The sequence below is a fragment of the Lepidochelys kempii genome, chromosome 1 (assembly GCF_965140285.1).
Source record: "Lepidochelys kempii isolate rLepKem1 chromosome 1, rLepKem1.hap1, whole genome shotgun sequence".
NCBI lineage: Eukaryota > Metazoa > Chordata > Testudines > Cheloniidae > Lepidochelys > Lepidochelys kempii.
In genome coordinates this window covers 232664455-232687067 of record NC_136380.1, presented here as the reverse complement: position 1 = coordinate 232687067, position 22613 = coordinate 232664455, and the positions used below count along the sequence as shown (strand labels likewise).

At 40.6% G+C, this 22613-nt stretch overlaps 2 protein-coding genes across 6 annotated transcripts in view; one reads left to right on the top strand and one right to left on the bottom strand.

The window, feature by feature from the left end:
- Positions 1 to 14013, top strand: part of IRAG2 (inositol 1,4,5-triphosphate receptor associated 2) — a 61122-nt gene extending 47109 nt beyond the window's left edge. The window contains exons 25-38 of the mRNA XM_073317813.2: positions 41 to 157; positions 2655 to 2740; positions 3435 to 3507; positions 4819 to 4876; positions 4963 to 4990; positions 5763 to 5903; positions 7737 to 7871; positions 9629 to 9776; positions 10805 to 10854; positions 11501 to 11575; positions 11650 to 11714; positions 12172 to 12273; positions 12454 to 12561; positions 13261 to 14013. Coding sequence (XP_073173914.2) covers positions 41 to 157; positions 2655 to 2740; positions 3435 to 3507; positions 4819 to 4876; positions 4963 to 4990; positions 5763 to 5903; positions 7737 to 7871; positions 9629 to 9776; positions 10805 to 10854; positions 11501 to 11575; positions 11650 to 11714; positions 12172 to 12273; positions 12454 to 12561; positions 13261 to 13504 — 1430 coding nt within the window. The 3' untranslated portion in view covers positions 13505 to 14013. The remainder of the gene's footprint in view (positions 1 to 40; positions 158 to 2654; positions 2741 to 3434; positions 3508 to 4818; positions 4877 to 4962; positions 4991 to 5762; positions 5904 to 7736; positions 7872 to 9628; positions 9777 to 10804; positions 10855 to 11500; positions 11576 to 11649; positions 11715 to 12171; positions 12274 to 12453; positions 12562 to 13260) is intronic.
- The window catches only part of DNAI7 (dynein axonemal intermediate chain 7), a 41645-nt gene continuing 32519 nt past the window's right edge, over positions 13488 to 22613 (bottom strand). For 2 of the 5 annotated variants that reach the window (XM_073317826.2, XM_073317845.2), the window contains 6 exons: positions 20992 to 21158; positions 19888 to 20038; positions 17546 to 17760; positions 16596 to 16763; positions 16214 to 16327; positions 13493 to 14291 (listed from right to left, as the gene is read on the bottom strand). In XM_073317826.2, coding sequence (XP_073173927.2) covers positions 14016 to 14291; positions 16214 to 16327; positions 16596 to 16763; positions 17546 to 17760; positions 19888 to 20038; positions 20992 to 21158 — 1091 coding nt within the window. In that variant the 3' untranslated portion in view covers positions 13493 to 14015. Of the gene's footprint in view, positions 14292 to 16213; positions 16328 to 16595; positions 16764 to 17545; positions 17761 to 19887; positions 20039 to 20991; positions 21159 to 22613 lie in introns of all 5 variants that reach the window. The other 3 variants (XM_073317854.2, XM_073317864.2, XM_073317836.2) reach the window with 3 other exon arrangements.

Sequence of the window (22613 nt, the reverse complement as noted above, 5' to 3'; positions counted from 1 at the left end):
TACCAGTAATGGCTCTGCCTTTTATTGCTTCCTATTCTAGAATTGCTCACTATGGAGACACAATTGTCTGAGGCTTCATGGGCAAAAGATGAAGACACATCAACCTGTATAGCAATGAAGAAAAATAAAGAGAAGGACCTGAATGATAATGTATCAGGTATTGTAGCTGCTCTGAAGATTTATCATGTGATAGGGAAACTGCTTGCTTCCAACATATCTTTTTGAAGTGAGGAAGTTGAGTAAGAGAGCTTTGCACAAATTTTAAGTCTACGTTATGTTCAGAATAATAACTTTTTGGTCTGCAACTGCTTCCAGATTTCACTGGGACTCTGCACAAGTATAGGGCTTTGCTTGGGCAGGAGCCATTGCAGGATTAAGACCCAGGTTTAAGACCCTGCAAAAAGGGGCACGCAGAATGAGTTGGTAAAGATGATTCCTCTCTTGCCAGGGCTGGCAATCAGGCACCTCTCATAAGCATTACATTTAATTCAGCTCTTCTGAAAATATAAACAAATGAGGAAAATTCTAAAGTACTGTGCCAGTTGATCCGTTGAAGGGAAATGGGGAAACCTCAGTCGAGCTATGTCAAACCTGAGCGGCCCAAAACATTGTGGGGAGGTGGGGGTGGAGAGAGTGTGAGGGAAGAGTTCAGACACTTCCCCCCAATGCACGTTTTTCAAAATCTTTAATCATCTGACCAGCTCTGTCAAAACATATGGAAGTAGAAAAGTGTGAGCTCACATTAAGATGTCAAGCAACACTAGTCTCATCTCTGTTTCTGAATGTATTTCCTTCCCTTAGTAAAACAAATGGCCCTACTTTTCTCCTTGAGTGCACACAAGCCTAAATTAAAGAAAATCATACATATACAGAGTATAAAAGCTGACTTAGAGTGCACCGCACAGAATAGCAGAGAACACTTGTTTTAAATATCGATTTAGAACACACTTCTAGAATATGCTAATTTAGTAATAAACCCCAGAGATGTCCTTCTTTTTCTGAACATTCATCTTCCTTTGGGCTGGGTTCTGAAGTGTCTAATTTTAGATGCCAGATTTAAGGTATTTGTTTCTTCACCAGTAATCTTCCTTTCTAATTTACTTTCATAAACCCTTTCTTGGAAAACCAGACCAGCCTGGCTTCAGAAAATAGCGTTGCTGGAGATATTTCACTTGGCTTATCAAGACTGTGTGCTGGGTGGAAGCACACAGTCTTGGGCACAGAGCCAGCGTGGGGTAGGATGGCAGAGCTCTGCCCATGGCTTAGATCCTACAAGTGCTAGTTTGAAATCTCAATATCCAGTTGTCCTATATCTTCCATGTTGTGCTAAACTGTCAGCACTCCACTTCTAAGGCATCACTATACTTGTACAGAATGTCTTTCTAATACAAATAGAGGCAGGAGGTTATTGGTGGATCTCTGCTGTTGCTTTCAGTAGTGCCAACCATAACGTCTATTGCTTTTTGAAAGAATAAGGTAGGCTTTGTAGGGCTGACTTTTTTTGTTTGTTTACTGGCGTTAATTCAGTGTAAAGTCTGTAAAAGAGAAAATTCTAGAAGCTAAGTTCTTGATCACACTATTGACCGTGTTGCACATCCTGTTTCTTTGGTTTGTACTAATATAGACTCGTGTTTTGTTAATTTTTTTAAAAAGATTCTTTGCAGCCAGAGTTACCATTGCAGGAGAAGTGAACTCTTGGAATTACCTAACCTTCTGAGTGCTTGGCTGTGCAAACTTAATATTGCATTAGGTCTAGCTTCCTGTATGCTGCTACTTTTTGAATGTTTAAAAATTCAGCAGCCTCTCCAATGGAGCATATAACCTCCTAAAAAACAGAGGTGATCGGTTGTGGCACTTAAAATGATGTGTGCTTCTTAGACTGGAGTTGAGCAGTTTGTTACTCTTTGATCTGGAGCTCACAACCCTTTGGAGTTTAATAATCTGCTCTAGTTGTTGAACTTCTGCCTTCTTGCAGCTGAATAACTACCTGTACTGTGTACCACAGCTCACTTTAGACACCAAAGCGTCTACTGCACATTATTCTAGCTTTTCAAATAAAGACCTAGCGCATGGAGCGGAACATGAAGGTACATTCAAGCATCTAAGTGATGGTAACTGAATTACATCTGCTGTACTCGCTCCCACACACTCCATAATGCTAAGCAGAGCACCACTTCCAAACCTCCTTTAGCCTCTTCATGTGAGATCAGAAATATTTTTTATAACTCTAAGCTGACTTTTTTATTTTATTTTTTTTATTTAACTTCCCTCCCATCCCCCGAAAATTCAAATAGTCAAAGCATAGAAAACTTCAGCCCAAAGCAATTGTTTTGGAAAATTGAATATATAGAAACTGTCTTGCAAACTTGGAGCAGCTGCAACCAGCATGACTGATCAATATAAAGCTGTACTCCTTTGTCTTGTGATGCTTTGAGTCAATAAATGTGCCATAGCATCACTGTCTCTGCTTTCTACAGCACTCTGAGCTGCTGGCTTTCAAAGGCCTCTTTCTTTTTTGCATTTTCTTCTGGTAATTACTATGGAGGGTTTTATGAGAGAGCACTGGTGGTTTCTGCTTTAGAAATCTAGTTAATAGGTAACATTTGTTCATCTTTGAAACCTTTACATCCACTTTCTGGAATCTCTCTCTTCAGGTACTGATCTAACGACTAAAAGTGAATTTTGCCCCAGCATGGAAAATCACAAAACGACACCTGAAAAAGAACTAAAGCTAGATCTGGTAAGAGCTCGACTAGACTGCTAAAGTTTTAGGAATGCTGACATGTGCAACCCATTGGCTTTAGCTGTAAGAGAAGGCCAGGGAATGCTGCAGTGACAGATGGGGTGGCTTGAGAAACGGATTGCTTGGTATGTCTGAAAAGTCCCACACTAGGAAAACCTATTAAGGATGAAAGGGGTAAACACCGCCGTGGATTGGACTCCCCTCCCAGAGACTGTACTACCAGTTCCTTGGCTAGTGTCAATTGGATGCCAAAGGAGCTATGCTGATTTACATGAGCTGAGGATCTGGTCCAGGGATTCCCCTCATGGGCTCAGGCCAAATGGGATAGGCTTGGTGGTGGGTTGTGTTTTGTTTTGTTTTGTTTCCCCTGCCCATCTTGGGCTACTTTAAATTCTCTCTATTTCATATTTCAGCATAGTAATCTGACTGCTTAAGTTCTAGATGGTGTCACTTCATGAGTTGTTTGCAAGGTAACATGAGCCTTCTCCGAGGAAGACCCAACTGATTTAGGGAGTGGAAGCCTTCCAACCCATTCAAGATCTAGTTTCCATACATAGTGGTAGCAGCAGTATAAAGTACCTGATTAGTTCACACAAACCCACTGTAGGACTAGAGTACCTCCATCATAGCTGATCTTCTTGTCCAGTATTTGTGGCAAGTTTGTATAATTACTCTCTCAAACCATTTTTAGGATACAGATGGGGAATCGGAAGCTATTAAAGAGCAGAGTGAACAAGTGTCTGCTACGGTTTCTGGTAGAAAAGGTAAATGGTCCTCGTTGAAATTCACATCACTTAACACATTAAAGCGCACGCTTGATTAGTGTCCAGTAAAACACATTGGTCTTAAACCTCAGAATGCTTGAATATTCTTATCCCTAATTTCTTTGTGTTTGCTGTACAACCGAACTATTGCTTGTACTTGGAACAGACTATCTTAATGCTTAACTATGATGGGAAAACTCTTAAAAGTGCATATAATGCAAAATAAAACCCTCTCTGACAAGGACACACTTTTTCATACTGAAAGCAAACGTTGTCTGTAGTTTTCAACGGGGTGTGAAGAGCTGATGAACCACTGAGCAGATCACGGGAATGATGGTCAATTCTGATACCATGGTGACAGAAATGTTCCAGGTTCCTACCACAGGGTACAAGCAGTTGCCAACACACAGACCTAGGATTATTGTTCATGTAAAGAGCTGACCACTACAGAAGAATCTTTTACCTTGTATGATGTGCTTATTCTAGTCTGGCTTTGGAGAGGGAAGCAGCTTTGTCAATTTTATGTTGTGTAAACTTTAAAGTGTTTGTCATTAGGTATTAAAATGGAGAGGAACAAAATGCTATCCTACAAAGACATGCTCTTCATCCACCTCCTACCAGCACTAGTCTAATCCAGCTCTATTTTCCCTTGGACACTCTTGAGGGGTGTCCAAACAGGCCAAGCTTTTACTACACCCAATGATATCCTAATGCAAACTATGATACTTGCATCCCCTACTCCAACAGGGATATAGAGCAACTTCTTTCAACCCCATCAAAGGTTTGGGCAGTGTAAGAATCTGAAAGCTGGGTGTCAGTTTCTACTGAATCCAAGCTGGCTTTCCCTTTTAGGAAGTGCCTCACCTTTAGCCTTGGCTGTCTCTACCCATGTGCTGATCCTTATTGAACTGTTAATAGTGAGTTTGGGGTGGCTTCTCTAATGCTTATCTTGAAGTTGTGGGGAGGAGGTTGTAGTGGGGACCAAAACCGAAGATCCAACTACTGCAAATTCAGATCTGGATCTGGACTTCTGTGGTTAAAGCCACAAACTAATCAAACAAGGACTGACTCTTTTTGGGGTCTTGGCCATTGAAAGGTAACACTAATGAGCTGCCTTGCTGACTTTTAACCTAGTTCTAATGCATGCTGCTGCTGCTACTACCAGACAATAGTTCAACCCAAGGAGTCTTAATCAAGTTTTTCCCTCTTGTGACTGAACTTTTTAAGTCTTTCATAAACTCCTCTTTTTAAGGGGAGTTTATTCCTCAACCTAACAACTAAAATTTTGTGTGTTGTCTCTTTAATTATCAGGGAATTCTTCTCCCACTATGACTGGCCTTAACATGACCAAAACCAAACAAAATGACAAGTATGTATCTCATGTAATCTGATGCCCATTTGCATTTACTTTGCACTATGCTCTTCTTATGTGGTTTATTCGTTTTCCTCCCACAGTGTTTCTCCTAATGAGAAGGAGATGGAGGTGAGTCTTGACTACTTGTATCCTGAAATATTTCAGCAAGTAGAACTCTTTCTAATGGTCCTTTCTTTCTGAAATTCAGGTAAATCATTTTTCAGTGTTCTGAGAGGTTTTAAAATTGACTTTCTGCCTCCCCTTCAAGTAATGAAATCCTTGATTTAGGTAAATATCCATGCCAGGGGTGTTACTGGACTTCCATGTCCAATTGAAGCCCGCTGTGTGCCGGCGGTGAAGGGAGATCCTTTCAGAGGATGAAGCTGAAATCTGTTTATCAAAAGATACTCACAAGCTGTGCAGGAAAAGGGGGAAGAGGAGGAAGGCTATAAAAATGACTCTCTTGTCATTATATAAACTTTTGGGTTTGAATTTTCTCCACTGGTGTCGTTTTGTGGGGGAAGGAGAGTTCTGGCCTAGACACAAGCTTCAGCCCAACAGAATGTGCTAACAGTACTGTTCATGTTGCCAGGCAGAATTGTTTAATGTTGCCTTTCCCAACAGGATGAACTGATGGGGATGTGGAGAGAGAGAGGGTAGCTATTCTGTTGGTAAACTAATTACCTATCACTAGATATGGGTAGAGTTGAAAATGTTGAGTTTTTTTGGATTCAAAGCCTGTTGGGGAAGGTTCAGAACTGGGGTGTTCTCCTACAAAGCCTCCTCCTGCCATTCATGGAATCATTAGCACTAGCTATTGATTCTCTGAGGTAACTCTTACTTCTGTGATGCCTGATCTATTCAGTACTATGTCATGATGTTTTTTCCCCCCCTATGACAGGCAGAGTTTCTCAGATTGTCTCTGGGCTTTAAATGTGACTTGTTCACCTTGGATAAGCGAGTGAGGCTTGAAGAAAGGTCCCGAGATTTGGCTGAAGAAAACTTGAAAAGGGAGATCATGAATGGGCTGAAGCTGCTGGAGGTTAGCAATGGATGAGATTGGAAGGAGGGAGGGAGGGAGCGAGCAAGTGGCCTGACAGTACATTTTAATCCATAGAAATATGGGGCTGGAAGGAACCTAAATAGGTCTTCAAGTCCAGTTGGCTATGCAGAGGTAGAACCAGGTATACCTAGACCGATCCGACAGGTGTCTGTCTAACCTGTTCTTAAAAACCTCCAGTGATGGGGATTCCACCACCTCTCTTGGAAGCATGTTCCGTGCTTACCTATCCTTGTAGTTACAAAGTTTTTTCCTAATAGCTAACCTAAATATTCCTAGCTGCAGATTAAGCCCATTACTACTTCTCATTCCCTGAGAGGACATGGCGAACAATTGATCAGTTGTCTTCATAACAGCCCTTAAGCCTTCAAATATATTATCAGGTTCTTTCTCTCACCCCTTCCTCTCCCCCTCCCCCCAGGCTCCCCCGCCCCCACCCAAGACTAAATATGTCCAGTCTTTGATTGTTTCCTAATAGGTCAGGTTTTTCTTAAACTTTGTAATCATTTTTGTTGCTCTCCTCTGGACTCTTCCGTCTGTCCCCATCTTTCCTAAATTGTGGTGCCTGGAACTGAACACAATACACCTGTTGAGGCCTCACCAGTGCCAAGTAGAGTGGGGCAATTACCTCCCTTGTCTTACGTAAACACCTCAGTTAACAGCCCAGAATATTTGCCTTTTTTACAACTGCGTCACACTGACTCCTATTCAATTTCTAATTCACTATAACACCCAGCTCCTTTTCAGCGTTATTACTGCTTAGCCAGTTATTCTACATTTTGGCTTTGTGCATTTGCCTTTTCCTTCCCAAGGGTACTACTTTACACTTTTTCTCTCTGAAATCAATATGAAATTCAGGACCAATTCTCCTATTTGACAAGGTAATTCTGAATTCTAATCCTGTTCTCCAAAGTACTTGCAACCCCTCCCAGCTTGGTGTCAGCCACAAACTTTTTATAAGCACGTTCTCCTCTCCGTTATCCAAGTAACTAATGAAAATATTTTACATCCTCCTAGCGTGACTGCAAACCACTAATAACTACTCTTTGAGTTCAGTCTTTCAACCACTTGCACACCCAGCTTATAGTAACTTCATTTAGGCTATGGCTACACTAGAGAGCTTTCCTCGGTACTGATGCTGAGAGAGCTCTCCCGTCAGCTTAATTAATCCACCCCAACGAGTGATGGTAGCAGCTCTCCTGCCGATGTAGCGCTGTCCACGCTGGCACTTAGGTCAGTGTAACTTATGTCATTTGGGGGTGGCTTATTCTCACTGCTGCGCGACCCAAGTTATAGTGATATAAGTGGTAGTGTGTACACAGCCTTACTTAATGTAAAGTTTTTGCTGGATTTTATTTTTGGATTTGATCATATAAATAGAGTCAAATATGGCTTTGTTTAGCACTGAGGTTTTTTGGTCTTTTTTTATTTTTAAATGTGTATATTACAGACACTGAAGAGTTTTTTAGAAAGCAACAAATGGGACATTCTTCTGTTCCGAGTGCTCTTGTAGTGAGCTAATAAAACCATAAAGTGAATGTCAAACTTACAGTTCTTAGCTGGTGTAAATCAGCGTAACTCCTTTGTTTTTTCCAGCGGTGCGGAATTTAGTTACACCAACTGATTATCTGGCCCTAACATATTTGATCATGCAAACAGGTACGCCCAAGCAGAATCCCATTTAGGTGTGATCGCTTCCTTTGCAGAGTAACATTCATTCCACAAGCCGCTAGACTGGCATCTCACTTATTAGCGCTGTTACATTTCCCTCTTCTTTCCTCCCCACCTCTCCCCCTCCGCCCGTGAACTTCTCAGTCTCTAGCACCTTTGTGTGATGAAGATAACCAAGCACAGGAGATCGTTAAGAAGCTGCAGGAAAGCTTGCAGTTCCTTAGCCAGTATGCTGCCAGACTTGCTAGTAGAGCAGAGATGTTGGGAGCCATTAATCAGGTAATTGGATTCAATTACTACTTTATGTAAAGTAAGGAAGCTTTCTTTAGTCTAAAGATCTCTCTAACAGATTCCACTCAGTATTTGTAATTGAACTTGTAGTTTATACAGTACACAATTTACTGGAACAATAGTATTAAAAAGCATGTTATGTTGGTGATCTGCATGCTCATTTGTATCACTGTCACATCTAGGAGTCCTATTCACGGACCAAGATCCTAGTGTGGTAGGTGCTGTGCAAGTAAAACAAAAGCAGTCCCTATCCCCAAAAGCCTACAATTTAAATATAAGACAAGATACAACAGCTGGATAGATAGATGGAAGTACAAGGAAAAGGTGAGATAATATCAGTCAGATAGGCAATGGTCTCAGCACACCATGGCCTATCCATTGTCAAGTTTTTATAGGCATCATGGAAAAGGGGAGGTTTTAAGAAGGACAAAAATGTGTTTTGCAGATGTTTACTCAAAGCATCTCCCAAGCATGAGGGGCAGTATGGGGGAAAGCATGAAGGTGCTTGAAAACTTAACAAGTGGGAGATGGAGATATTGGGGTTCCCCCTCAAGACCGCTTCCAAAACTCCAGTATTCGTCACTTAGCTTTGCTGTATGCCAAATAAAAGGAAACTATGTGGAGTTGATCAAGCTAAAGCATCAGGGATGGGTTTAGGTATAGGGTACGCACACCCAAAGTTACACACACCTTCTCCTGGTATACATTTCTACCAACACTATAACACATGAATTCCTAACTATACATTGTATCATATGCTTTGGGATTGGCTTGGTTATGCTTCAGGAACCAATCCCTGTACCTATCCATACTGTGTGCATGCCTGAGCTACTTTTTACCTCATCTTCCATTCCAGGCTTATCTTGTCCATTGTAAATGGTATCAGGGTGTTTTCCTATTATCTCCGCTAGTACAGATATTCCATCTCTAGTCTACTGATCCATTTAACTTCCCAATCATCCCCACTAAAAAATGAGGCATAGAAATGTAGGCATGAAATGTAGGACTGGAAGGGAGCTCGACAGGTCATCTAGTCTAGTCCTCTGCACCAAGGCAGGAATAATTATTATCGAAACCAGAGGTTCTCAAACTATTGTACTATTCACACAGCTAGCCTCTGAGTGCGACCCTCCCCCCCCCAGTAAATTAAAAACACTTAACACTTTTTAACATATATTTAACACCATTATAAATGCTGGAGGCAAAGCAGGGTCTGGGGTAGAGGCTGACAGCTCGCAACCCCTCATGTAATAACCTCGTGACCCCTGACCCCCAGTTTGAGAACCCCTGCTCTAAATCATCCCTGACAGATGTTACTTATGTCTTGGCCAACATGAGACTGGCATCATGGGCAATCAGAGGCAGAAGTCAACATCTCAATAGTGAATGAGAGATGATAGGTCACGAAGGGCCTCGAAACTGAAGACCAGCAGCTTGTGTATGATAGAGAAAGGGGGAGCAAGTGGAGGGATTCAGAGGGGTGATGTGGTCTGCTAGGAAAATGATCTTTGCAGCATCTTTGCATTCATCTTTGAACGAATGAGTGCGGCAAGATTGAGAAAAGGAAGCTGCTGTGATCAAGATGTGAGGTGAGTTGAGACCCCGGACAAGAGTGTGTGTTTGTTGTGTGGATGGATATGAAAGGCCATAAGTTAGAATGATTATGTGGGTGGTTTTACTCCAAGCATAATTCAATGTCCTGAAGAGCTAACGTTTTTCACCGAGTATTGCATTTACTTTGCTAGGAGAGCCGTGTCAGTAAGGCAGTAGAAGTGATGATTCAACATGTGGAAAACTTGAAACGCATGTATACAAAAGAGCATGCAGAACTTGAGGAGTTGAAACAGGTCTTGCTACAAAATGAAAGATGCTTTAATTCCTTTGGGGATCAAGGTAATTGTTAAACCTAAGCATATTTTCATTTCTCTTCTAAGTAACTGCCATCAGTTGAGCCCTTTAGCTTGTATTTATAAAGCTGCTTGATTTCCTTGGATGGGAGGTGCTATAGAAATACTTTATCTCCTGTACAGTTATGATACCGAACTGTAATGTGTAGCAGCAGAAAAACTTATTGATTGTCCTAACTTAGATGATTATTGGAAACATTTAAGGGCAACTATAACTTCAGACTTTTAAGCAGACCCTCCTGAATCTCTGAAAACATCTCTCATTTCACTCATGGAGTAGCAGGCCTCTTTGGAAGGTGCAACACAGGCTGGTGAATTTGACTCTTATATGCAGTAAATTACAAATTGGATGTTCATTTTAATGTACATCTGATCAATCTTCAGTGGCCTGAGTTCAGAAGCTCCAAGCTTTTGAGACTCCAATGGAAGTTGGAGGCGTTCAGCGCTCTGAAAATCAGAGCACATTTCTTTAAATTTAAAAGATCCTAGTCTTACGTGCACAGCGCACACATCCTTGCAGAAGCTCTTTAGCCAAGAAGGAAGGAGTAAAAATTGGCATGGAGAAGTACTCCATCCTGTAAAAACAGATTTAACTTGTTAAAGATAAAGTAGATCTGCTGGGCTCATTAATAAGGTCTAGTTAAGAAGTGACCCCTCCTGCACAGGGCATGCACTAATGTGCAATGTTAACTAGCTTAGGTAGTTTGAGCTAATGGTTACAAGTCTCTAGCTGTATCCAGTATTTATTTGTTCGTTGGCCATTTTTAAATCTCTTTTCAGAGAGACCAGTGGGTGAGAGATCCACTCACCCACCTTGTAGCCATGTTTGGCCCAGGATATTAGAGACACGACAACACTGATTTGTTTTTGACACTTGCTGCTTGGGTTTTTCCCCCCCAGAGATGCTTAGCTGCTGTAAACTTAAATAGGACCTGCAGATGGTCAGACCATCTGGCTCTCTTCCACAATGGCAATCTTTAAAAATCTGCTTACAATACCATTTCCTCTTTACAGATGAATCTACAAATAAAAAGCTTCCAAGTTCTCTCAACTTCAAGGTACCAGTACCACTGAAATTTATAAAAGTAAATGGAATGCTGTGTGCTCTTCAGAGCTGCCTTGTACATGTACTCCACTGGGGCTTGACATCCACATGAAAGCTGTATCTATTAGGCTCTCTCTAACTCCCTAAACTCACAAAAGCAAACTAACTTGATTAGATATGCTAACATTTCAAAGGAAAAACTTTAAAATTTCAATGTGCTGCTGTAAGTGGGTCCATAATCTCTCTTTTTGAGGCCCGTCCCTCTTGAGTTCAACAACTATTGCTCTCATGGGGTCCTCAACAATGAAGCTCTCAAAAGAGTGGTCTTTAACATACTGAGCCAAGAGATATCTAAAACCAAGTTTGGCAATAGGATCTATATTTTGCGCTCCAGTAGGTTAACTTAAGACCTCTTTAAATTTCAGAATTTGCAGTAGCAGATACACATGGATGTTGTTTCTAATCTGGAAAATAACCCGCATATTAATATGTAAAATTATTTTTTTTAAGAAAGCATACTTCAAGTACTACCCAGATGTATCTTTTTAGTGTTTATACTAACTAAACATCAACTTTTATAAATCTACGCCTCCAATTAACATGCTTAAAACTAGTAGTTAATCTAACCAATGCATAATAGTTGTTAATAGCTCTTCTTTGTGTAGCCATCATCCCTGCGAAGAGTCAGTATTGCAGCATTGCCCAGGAATATTGGAAACATTGGTAGTGGTTTGCCGCTGGTAAGTAAGGGTTGTCAAAGGGTGACTGTTTTCATTCTCAAACTGGTCAGTTTGCATTTTACCTTCTTTTACAGGCCCAATTATATGGAACTGATGGAAATGAAAAAAGTGACAAATTCAACAGACGATCAAGCAGTTGGTAAGGCTACTTGATTTTTTGTTTGTTTTTAAATGGGCCTTAATTTTTCAACTTCATTATGGCTGTAGTAAACCGTTCCACTGGAGTAGCTTACTAAGGATCTTTTGGAAGTAATGCTGTAAATGTCTATGCTATGTAAACCCTAAAGTTCAGCTTTTACACTCTCACCCAAGTGTCCACATCAAGAGGCCTGAAGTTCAAATTTAAGAGGTTCGGCGTTCCCATGGACTTCAACTGCAAGGACATGTGAAAATTTGAAAATCTGGCACCTTATAGTTTCTGCTTAAATATTAAACTGGGAGTCAAACTTGAAAAATATTTCCCAAAATCTTCATAGCCTACCCCAACATTAAATAAGCATGCTCGTTTATCTCTATCTTGTACTGAAGTTATTTTCTTTACTGTGATCTGAAAGCTTTAGCTGAAGTACTTATTTTCAAGTATGTACATTTGGCAGGGGCCGACTGGGATCAAAACAAAATGAGAAGCGTCCTTCACTGCGACGATTCATTAGCACATATTCCTGGACAGAGTCTGAGGAAGAAAAGTCTGAAACAAAGTAGGTCTTGATTACTTAATCTGCAAGACTTCAAGGTGGGCTTGCTTCTTGCGCTTGACACCATGTTGCATGTCAAAGCTGTTGTAAACTGGAATACTTACTCTATTTATAAAAATGTGCCTGTTTGTGTATTGATGAGTGTTTACCAGGAAACTTTTAAGTTCTAAAACTTACTTGCAGAACCAAACAGGCAGAACCACCAGTTGAAGAAATACAAGAAGACAAAGCAAGGAAGTTAAGTGTTACTGAAAGGGGGAAAAATCCATCAAAATGGAGTCTAGGATCAGCGTAAGTTTCTCAATTGCAAACATGAATTTCTGTAAGGGGAAGTAGTGGTCCGGTGGAGGACATGGGAAGAGGAAGCAGAGTGGTAATCTTGACTTTTTATTGATGTCAGCCTTTCAAAGTAGGAAGCATTAAGTAGTCGGTTAGCAGGTTAAAGCTCTACTTTTGGTGCTAGTCAAGAACAGAACAACTTCTGGTATGACAAGCTCACAAATTCATCTTGAGATGTGACCCCTTGCAGTGTGGTGCTCTGCCTCAACACTGCCCCTCGGAGATCAAAGCCTAAGTTCTTACCTAGTCCAGATAGCCCTGTCATTCTAAATTTACAGAGGAAGGCACTGGAGTATACATTAAACCCTTCTGTTGCAGAAAAAATGGCTGATATTTGCAATGCCCACTAAGAGATTTAGCCACACACTTTCCATTAACGCGAATGGAATGTGTGAAGAAATCCCATATTTGCCTTTGAAAACAGTTTTTGTGCCTCTTCAGAGTTTTCTATAAAACATCTTTAGCATCTAGTGCTGACTGGAGCCTGCATTGTAAACCCAGAATATAACATGCCAGTGTAGCTGGCTATTAGTACAGCGGCAAACTTGTCTTCAATACATACAATTTATATTCTGGATTAGTAGTCAGACAATATGATATTTAAACCTTGAAGAAAAGCATGTCTGTCCTATGTTTATGGCTTCTCCACAGTTGCAACATCATGTCATCGTGGGCATCTCATCTGAAGACTTCCTTCTCCAAGGCTAACAAAACTCTCTGGATTTCTCTTACCATCATTGTATTCCTTGCTGCACTCACAAGCTTCCTCACAGGTCTCTCTCTCCAAAGACCTGCAGATGCTGCCCCGGTGGGAACTGGAAGTTCCTGGACATCACTACAACAACTGCTGTGGCCACATACTAAACTTCAACACAATGGACCACCACCAGTATAACACACAATCTGTATTTTAATTTGTAAAATCTTTTTTTTTTCCTCCCCTAGACGTCCTGTTTTGACTCAATTTGTGTTATATAAACTAGTGTAAACATAGCTCTCAAGTCTAGAATTACTTAAACTTTCTAATATGAGTTGAGGTAGTATATTTAAAATCCCTTTTGAAGCTTTTTAGACTATACTTAACGTTCAATGGTAAAACATTTTAAAGCATGATTGGGAAATACAACTTCCCCCTCTGACCACAGAAGACTATCTTCCCAAATGTCTTAATCCTGTTCAGGATTAGAACAACTTACAAAATAGCTGTCTCTCCTTTTGAAGCTTGTAATAAATGGGTCTACATGTGTAGTTACTAGAAAGTAATGAATTTTATTCACAAAAACTTTTTCTTAATGCATTTTTAGGCATTTAAAAAGCTGTTTTGATTTGCATGTGAAATGAGACATCAAATGTAATGTTATTGACCGAGTTCTTGATGCTCAATAAAGTTAATTTAAAACATTGGCTTAAGAGTATGTTAACACTCTAGTAGCAATGAGCAGTTGGTATACAGCATCAATAAATAGGCAGCTGGCTTTCTTTACTTTTTCAATTGCTTCTTCACTGGCAAAATCTTTGATCAGATGGTACAGAGTAGAATGAAATTCAGTATTGTTCGCTAGATCTTCTGAGAAGGCTTCGCTAGTTTCACTGATTATAAGCCTTTGTGCTCGCTGACCATTAAACATATAAAGGGACCAGTCTTCATCTTTAACAGCATTGGTTTTAAGGTGTTCACTCACCTACAGCAGAATGGAAGAGTAAATGCTGTAACATTACTACATTTTCTAGATAGACATACAGTTAATGTAGGGAGGAAAGCTGATAGCTTGGGATGCTGAGACCCAGGCTTAATTACCTGCTCCAGCAGAGACTTGTGTAACTTTGGATCTCGCCCTAGGTGTCTTGATCAAAAGAGGAAGGTGCCTGAATCCAAAATGTAGGTCCTCAAAATCCCCATAGTGCCAAATGTCAGTGGGCACGTGCACCACCACTTAAGTCCTGATGCGGAGTATGTGACTTAGGGAAATGTCTAGTCTGAGCTCCTGCATTTGTTCTGTCAGGGGAGGGCTAATATATGGTAGATGTCCTCAGATGCCTACAGTGCTTATGGGATCAGGCCCTGCATGCAACAGCAGAAGGTGGTGTTTTATCCAATGGTGCATGGGTTACAGCACTTCCAGCAGGAGGTGGGAAACCTGGATTCAAGTCCCCTTCTCCCCCTGTCCCCTCACCCCCAGAAAAAAGAGCATGGATGTGAAACCTGGGTCTTCTGCCTCCTGGATGAATGCTCTAACCACTGTGGTTTTAGATATTGGGCCACCATGATTCTTTGTCAGAGCTGGCTAACTAGGTTTAGGCACCTAAATCCAGAAGAGAGCCTGTAAATTATAAGTGGTAACTGGACTGTCCCTTCCACCCTACCTGAGGCACATACCCCTGTCCTCTGCATTTTGTATTGTCTAATTTAGGTGGCTCCCCACCCAGCTTGCTGGCTTTTGAGGGTCCTGTTCAAGGTAGCCAGGCTCCCTCAGGAAGGCCAACAGGAATCTTGCATATGTAACTATTTGTCCCTACACATCTAGTATCTCTAAACACACTGAGCCAAGTAACTCCAATTCCAGGATTAACATCTCAGTTACTCAAACAGATTAACATTGTAGCTTCCTGGTGATTGGCCAGAAGATACCTTAATCATAGCAATTCACTAATTCCTCTTGAGGATTCTTTGAAAAGTGGTGGTGATTAAAGTTGTCCATGGTGACATTTATCTTTCATCAAATCCAAGGAAAGGGTGGGAATATTGTAGACTCATTTATTCAATAATACTGTTAAAATTATTTGCCTTAGAGCTCCAAATTTACTAATGGCATTTAGTATCTAGCAAGTGGGAGTTAACAGCTGTTGTCTTGCACTGCGTAAGTCTTACAGAACAAAATTACTCAACCTTGACATTTTGTATATTAACCTGTAGAAGTAAGTGTGTGTGTGTGTGTGTGTGTGTGACGACTACTAGTTTCCCCTCTCAAATGGGGGTGGGAGCAAATGTATGACCTATAATAGCAAGGGGTTAATTATCTTACCTGCAGTCAGAGGCTGCAACTGAATCTACTCTACCTACCTGCCAAAAGAGCTCCTCTCTGTCCTACCAGGGAACAGAAAATAAGTGAGGAAGAATCTCCCTTCTCTATGCCTTGAAAGAAGTGGATGTTAAAACTGACACCTGAGGTCTGTCTGCAAAAGAGGAGCACTGTGGGCTGCTCTGAAGGGAAGGCGAGCTCAGGTTACAGCTGGCCAACTAATAAAATCATCACATATCTAATGGGTAATGGAGGACTCTGCCTCAGCCTACCTTTGAATGAAAATCCTTTTTGTACCCAGCGATAGAGCTGGAGAGACCAGGTAGCCCTGGACTGTGCTAAACTTTCATAACCAAGCTTATAGGTCACCTGGCATATAGAACTGTTAAGCAGAGTAACTGAAGACCCCAAAAGATGCAATCTCAATAGCCAAAGGACTGTTACTTAGCAAAGGTATCGGTGAGTTCACCAGGGGCCAGGCCTTAGAGAAAGCTCTTCATTTCAGAAACATGACCTAGCTGTAGTTCAGTGTTGCTTATCTAGTCATATATTACATTATTTTGGACTAAGTCTAAAAAAGCAACCTTAAAAACTACTTGATCTTGACCAGATGCCAGATTCCACTTGCTCCAACTGAAAGCAAAAGAAGATGCAACCAGCGCCATCTGTTGGTAAGTTGTGTCTTCTGCTAGTGGAGTCTGTAACATAAAGGGTACAAATCAGAAACCACGGATCCAACAAATCACACCACTTTATGCTAGACTACCACATTGAAGGCAAGCTCTGGGCAAAAGATAGTGGGCCAGATTCTGGTTCCTGCTCCTTTGGGTGGCTCTGCAGCTGTCTCACCCAGGTACCTGAGGGTTCTGTATGGCGTAGATCCACCTTTGTGCCAAAAAATGTTGTCTACAGGTAGAAAATTGGATTTTTTTTTAAAAAAAAAAAAGTAGGTCATAGCTGTCTCACCTTCTTGTTCACGCAGACGTACTTGTAAGAGTAGTCTGATGGGAAAATGTTCACTCCAGCCTTTTTCAAAGCAATGGTCAGGTCAATTGGAGATGTCCATTTTCCTGTCAAGTGGGAAAGTTTTTCACTCCCATCCACAGTTATTGAAGACAGCATACACTGATTACCCTGTTGCATGAAGCAATAAAAACCATTTTTACTGATATTCTGTACTTCAGGCCTTTTAAAAATAATTTACTTTTTTCTCATGTCTACTTTATAAATACCTCTGATGCATACACATTCACCTGCACCCCATATCCCCAGCACTACCAACCAATAGCTGCCAGGACCAAAACTTCAAATGGGTGTCTGTCTGCACTGGGAAGGATGCATGTCTGCTATTGCCCAGCACCTCATCTGCTCTGTTCACCCCTGCCTCTAGAGTGTTCTCAGCCTAGAGAGTTTAGGATAAGTAGTGCCACCATAGTGGCTCTTAATTCAGCTGGCAGTTACCTGTCAGATTTTGAGGGTAACTAGATGGTAGATTTGTGTATGTAAATCAGAGGAGGAGATTTTACACCAAGCAAGTAGCATTAAAATTGAAGAGCTACCTTTTAAGACTCATAAACTAGAGGGGGAAAGAGGGGTAATTTGTGGTGAGCTGTGCTTTGTATGATGGTCCTGAATTTAACATGGGATGGGGGGGAGCTGCAGCTTTCAAAATACATTAATTAGAACTCTGTTAGCAGTATGCTGCCTGCTGGCCCTTCTGGGCAAAAACCTAGGCTAAAGCACCAGTTCTATTCCCTACCCTGCACCTTCCCAATTCCATGATGAGGGGGTGGGGTCAACACACAATTATCCTCACGCTTTCATCCTTACTAGGGCAGCCTGACTCAAAAATTAGCTCTGATAAATAACCATAAGGGTCTGTAGTTGAGTTGCATGTATCAAGAGATTTACTGTACCTTAATCTGCATTTGAACTTCTGCAAAAGCTGTAACAACAGTGAAAAGTAATTCATCTGTGCCATTAGGTCTCAGTTCCCATGACTGATATGGCATATTGAGGTGAGCATCCTGAAGCAGTGTGATTGTATAAAAAGCATCCATCTCAAAAGAGATTTGTTTCTCTTTCATTTTGTACTTTATGTCACTGATACCATCAGTTCTCCATTGTTTGCCTACATTATATACATAAAAAAAAAAAAGGAAAAAATTGTTAGAGCTGCTGCTTTTGATGGTGTTAGCACAATTCTGAACTTGGGTCAAGTGGTATGCTGAGCTCTGGAGAATCTTAGGCATGTAATACAGACAATAGATGTTAAGAGAAAGATAGTCTTACAATTGGTATCAAAATTTCTCCCTAGCCTAAAAATGATAAATGAAAACACGGATGATGGTGCAGCTAACAGTCTGGGAGCTCATTTATAATAAATACTACTCTCAAACTTTAATACATGAAGTGTCAAATTCCACTTTAATGTAGATCTGGAATAACTTTACTGACATCCAGTCGGGTTACTTTGGATTAACACTGGTGTGAGAACAGTATTTGGCCTTTTAAATATATATGATTTGAAAGTAGAATTTGGCTCAAGATCTATTTATATACTGTAATTAAATTTTCTAGCTATAATTTTTCTTATAACCATCAATGGTGTACTGTTACACTGTTGAGACTAAAATAAATGGCACAGAGGAACTGCAGCACTATTGATGGTAAGTTAGTTCTATTCAAGCCAGCTATTGTAATTTGGTTGTTTGCACATTGAGGAAAAAAACGGTTAGTTATCTCTCGTAACTGTTGTTCTTTGAGATGTGTTGCTCATGTCCTTTCCACGTTAGGTTTGTATTTGCCCCATGCACCAGTGCCAGAAAATTTTCCCCAGTGGTATCCATAGGGCCAGCTCTGGCACCCTCTGGAGTGGAGTGGGTATATGCCGGTTTAAGAGGTGCCATTGTCTCTCCCCCCTCCTTCAGTTTCTCCTTGCTGGAACTCCGACAGAGGGTCAGGAGGGTGAGTCATGGAATGGACAAGAGCCACACATCTCAAAGAACAACAGTTATGAGAGGTAAGTAACCATTTTTTTTTCTTCGAGTGATTGCTCATGTCCATTCCATATTAGGTGACTCACAAACAGTGCCTCTGGAGGTAGACCAGGATTCTTGGATGCACGGATTACAAAAACGCTCTCCCGAAGCCAGCGTCATCTCAGGCCTGCTGGGTGGTGAAGGCATGGACAGATGACTACGTTTGCGATCCTGCAGATGTCCTGGATCAGAATGTGAGCCAGGAATGCTGCTGACGATGTCTGTGCTCTTGTTGAATGAGCTGTTACTATCAGCGGCAGAGTAGAAAAGCACCACGGGTACAACTGCTTGTCGAAGCAAGAGGATCTTCCGCCACCATCACTGGCAGTAAGAAGGAACTGAAGGTGGGGGGAGGGCTGCCAGCACACACACCTAACATGGAATGGACATTAGCAAGAATTGGAAGAAGAACATATTTACTAAAACTGACCAGGAAACTTTGGTCAAAACATTTTTTCATGGGAATTTACTGATTTATTGAAATCAAAACATTCTTCAGACGCAGTTCAATTTTGATTAAGTTTCTCCAGAAACAAGGTAAATTCTGAAACCAGGACTTCCAGGGTCTGGCACCCAGGGACGCCAGGATCTGCAGCGCTAGGACAGCATTCCAAGAAGACTGTCTCAGAGTTAGGATTCAATGCCCTTTCACAGAGAATTTTGAAATTTTGGGCTTTTGTTCCTAATCAGAATGAAATTAAATACTGAAATATTGAAATCTTTCACAAAATGAAATAACTTTCTCTGCCTTGCTCTAATATTTACACTATATGGGAGCTAAACCATGTAAATCCAAACAGTAAAGCAGAGATAATAGCCTATCGCTCTTTTAGAAAGATTTTTTTTAATGGAGCCAATTGCCAAGACATATCACTTGAATGAGGACTGAAACACTATACAACATTTTCCTTACTTCTAAATAATTTACAGAAGACTGTTTGAATAAGGGAGCAACAAGATCTTGTGTCTAACCGAAATTATGCACCAATTGAATGTTAAGCTTTCAAAAATCAATGATGATGAACAGCGAAGGGCCCATCCAAACTCTGGATCTGAACTGGATCTCATCTCTATAATGGGACTTGCCAAAGTCTGAGTTCCAAATACTCCAGGAACTTTGGAAAAATTAAAATCCAGATCTGAATTCTGGGACTTGAACTTGAGAGGTTTTTGGATTTAGCATTTGTGTGTAACAGCTGGCTGAAGACTGACTGTACCTGCAGAATCCCATCTGGCAACCACAGGCTCCTCAAAAAATATCACACTGTCAAGAAGTCTAAGAGTCACCCCTATACGTGGATATGTGGCATCTTCAGTTTCTTCTGATTCTGGAGGATAGGGATATGTCTCCAATCCTACATCAAGTAACTTTGATGGAAAGGTGAAGAAAAGATAAAATGTCATGAGAAAAAGCAATAGACTACTAAATTTTGTAATCCACTTTGGTCCTCTGCAGAGTTCACTAAAATACAATCTAAAGAGCTAAAAACTTTATATATCATTTGATAATTCTACACATCTGTGAAACTTTGAAAATTACACTTTGCTTCTTCTGCATCTTCCATCTCAGGCTCTCAAACACTACAAACACTGTACAGCCACAGAGAGGAGCGGCAGCTATTACTCCAGCCCATATGTCTGATATTCAAGTACTGCCTGCACTGGGGCTGTATTGCAGCTCTACATGAAGGTGCTGGGTTAGGGATGGGGAGTTATGTCTCTCAGTCCGCCAATGAACATATTTACTTGAGCTAAAAGCAGTTTATGTAAATTATGTCTATTAATGAGATCAGCATTGCAAAAATCCTGTGATGCAGGTAAATGTGATCTTAAATTTTACAATTGGGGAAACTGAGGCATACTGCTTAAGAACCATAAAGTCTGCAGCGGAGCCTGGAACGAAACTCAAAGCTCCATTATCACAGTCATAGGCTTTAACCCATCCTTCTGTTTATAAAATGAAGCAAGGACTTCCTTTTCCTTTAACCAACATCTTTAGGAGAATTTTCAAAGGCAGTGATTTCAGATGTTTGTGCTACCTCCATTTAACAGAACTGACTGTGTGAATACCTGTCTGAATGCACACACCCCCATTATATGGATGCCACAGGTATATAAGAAAGTTTGCAGGTGCAGCGGAGGAGCATGATTTGAAAACTCGGCTTTTAATCTCAGTGCACAGAAACTCAAAAGATAGAACTGTTTGTTTATACAGTGTGAACTCTCTATTGACAATCTCCAGAACTGTGGCAACTCTTTCCAGGGTGATCAGAACTAAAAGAGATTCATTGGGTGCAATTTTGCTTCAGAGCTTGACCTACTTCCACCATGATCCAGCCGTTGATTTGTTTGGCTTGAGGTGGGAGCTTCAGTGCATCAATAAGGTACACTCCACCCACTGGTGTGAACTGGTGCAAATCAACTATATTTTCGCCAATTATCTCTTCTTCTTTTTCATCAGTGGCCACCTGCAGTGGTGCAACCTGCACTAAATAACAACCAAATATCATGTATTAATTCAATGTCTGAATAAAGTACCAAGATTTCAAATCCCAAATGCTTTTTGCGCATACAGCGTCTAAATGTACTTAAAATGGCTTTCTACTCTGCAACATCTCAGCGCCACCTACTGGTGGTCTACAGATTTTTTTAAAGGATTCATTGGAATGGATAAAACTAGATGGACAACAAAAATGAATAGAAGGCTTATTCAGGGCTGGACCTAGGTTTTGTGGGGCCTTAAATTAAGAACTGTAGGGCCCCCAATTATAATTAGGCATGTGGCTGATGTGCTAGCTATGGGCACTTGGTGGCACAAGTACCCCTGTTCTTTGTAACCAAGGCACTCTGTAGCTGCATAGACCTATGACCACCACGGGATTTACTAATCCATACCTAATGATTGCACCGTCTTCTCATGTTTTTAGTACTGAGATTTTAAAGAGAAGGGTGCATTTCTCCTACTACTAGGGCCTGATTCTGTAAGTGACTTCATGGGTCTGCTCAAGCAGATTCACCTACAGAATCAGGGTCTTAGTTATAATTTGTGCAACCTCAATAAATGTCATTTACTGTTGTGAAACTCCATTGCAAGAATCTGGTCTGGAGTCAGTGAGGTTGCACTGGTTATAACTAACAGGAAGAACTTGGCCCCCATGTTATATAAGATCCTACAGGGGTTTTGGAAAGTGCATGTAAGGCAGACATGGGGTCACAAACTGAAGTTAGAAAAGGAAGATACTTAACCTAGTAAGGGATGGAGGGTGATCAATCTGTGGAACAAAATTCCTTAGAGAATCCGCAATGGTGGATTAGAGGAAATTCCTTACCAAAATTCGTAAGAGACTTTCCAATGGTGAATGTTTTTTAAAAGTTCTAAGCACTTAAAGAAAATAATACAGGATTTTCACCCTGTAATAATATCATGTAGGTGGCTGGATGGTCACTAGCAATGTTCAAAAATGCATGAAAAATATGTTAGTATAAGGAAGACAATTTATTATGAGGATCCACTTAAACTCTGTTCAATAACACAAGATAAAATAACTGTATTATAAAACTTGCTAAATAAAAGACTGTATTTTTTTAAAAATGAGGTAATCTCAACAAACTAAAAATATCCAGTGTAATGTGTTTCCAGGTCTTTTTAGAGTGGGATGGGAAAGGGTTGCTAGTTTTATATGAATACTATATATGCTCACATATTTTATATATAGTTTTTGTAGTATACTGTGTGCATACTACAATTTTAGCTCTCTGTATACTTATTAATAGTATAGTATACTAATCTATGTAGTAAATCCACTGTACTATTAACTACAACTTTGGCTTTCCTTTTTTTTTAAATAAAAAAAATATTTAAACTTCTTCTAAACAAAACTAAATACTTGTTCTCCCAAGCTAAACCACTGAGATCTTTTTTAACACTTGTAAAAATATATTC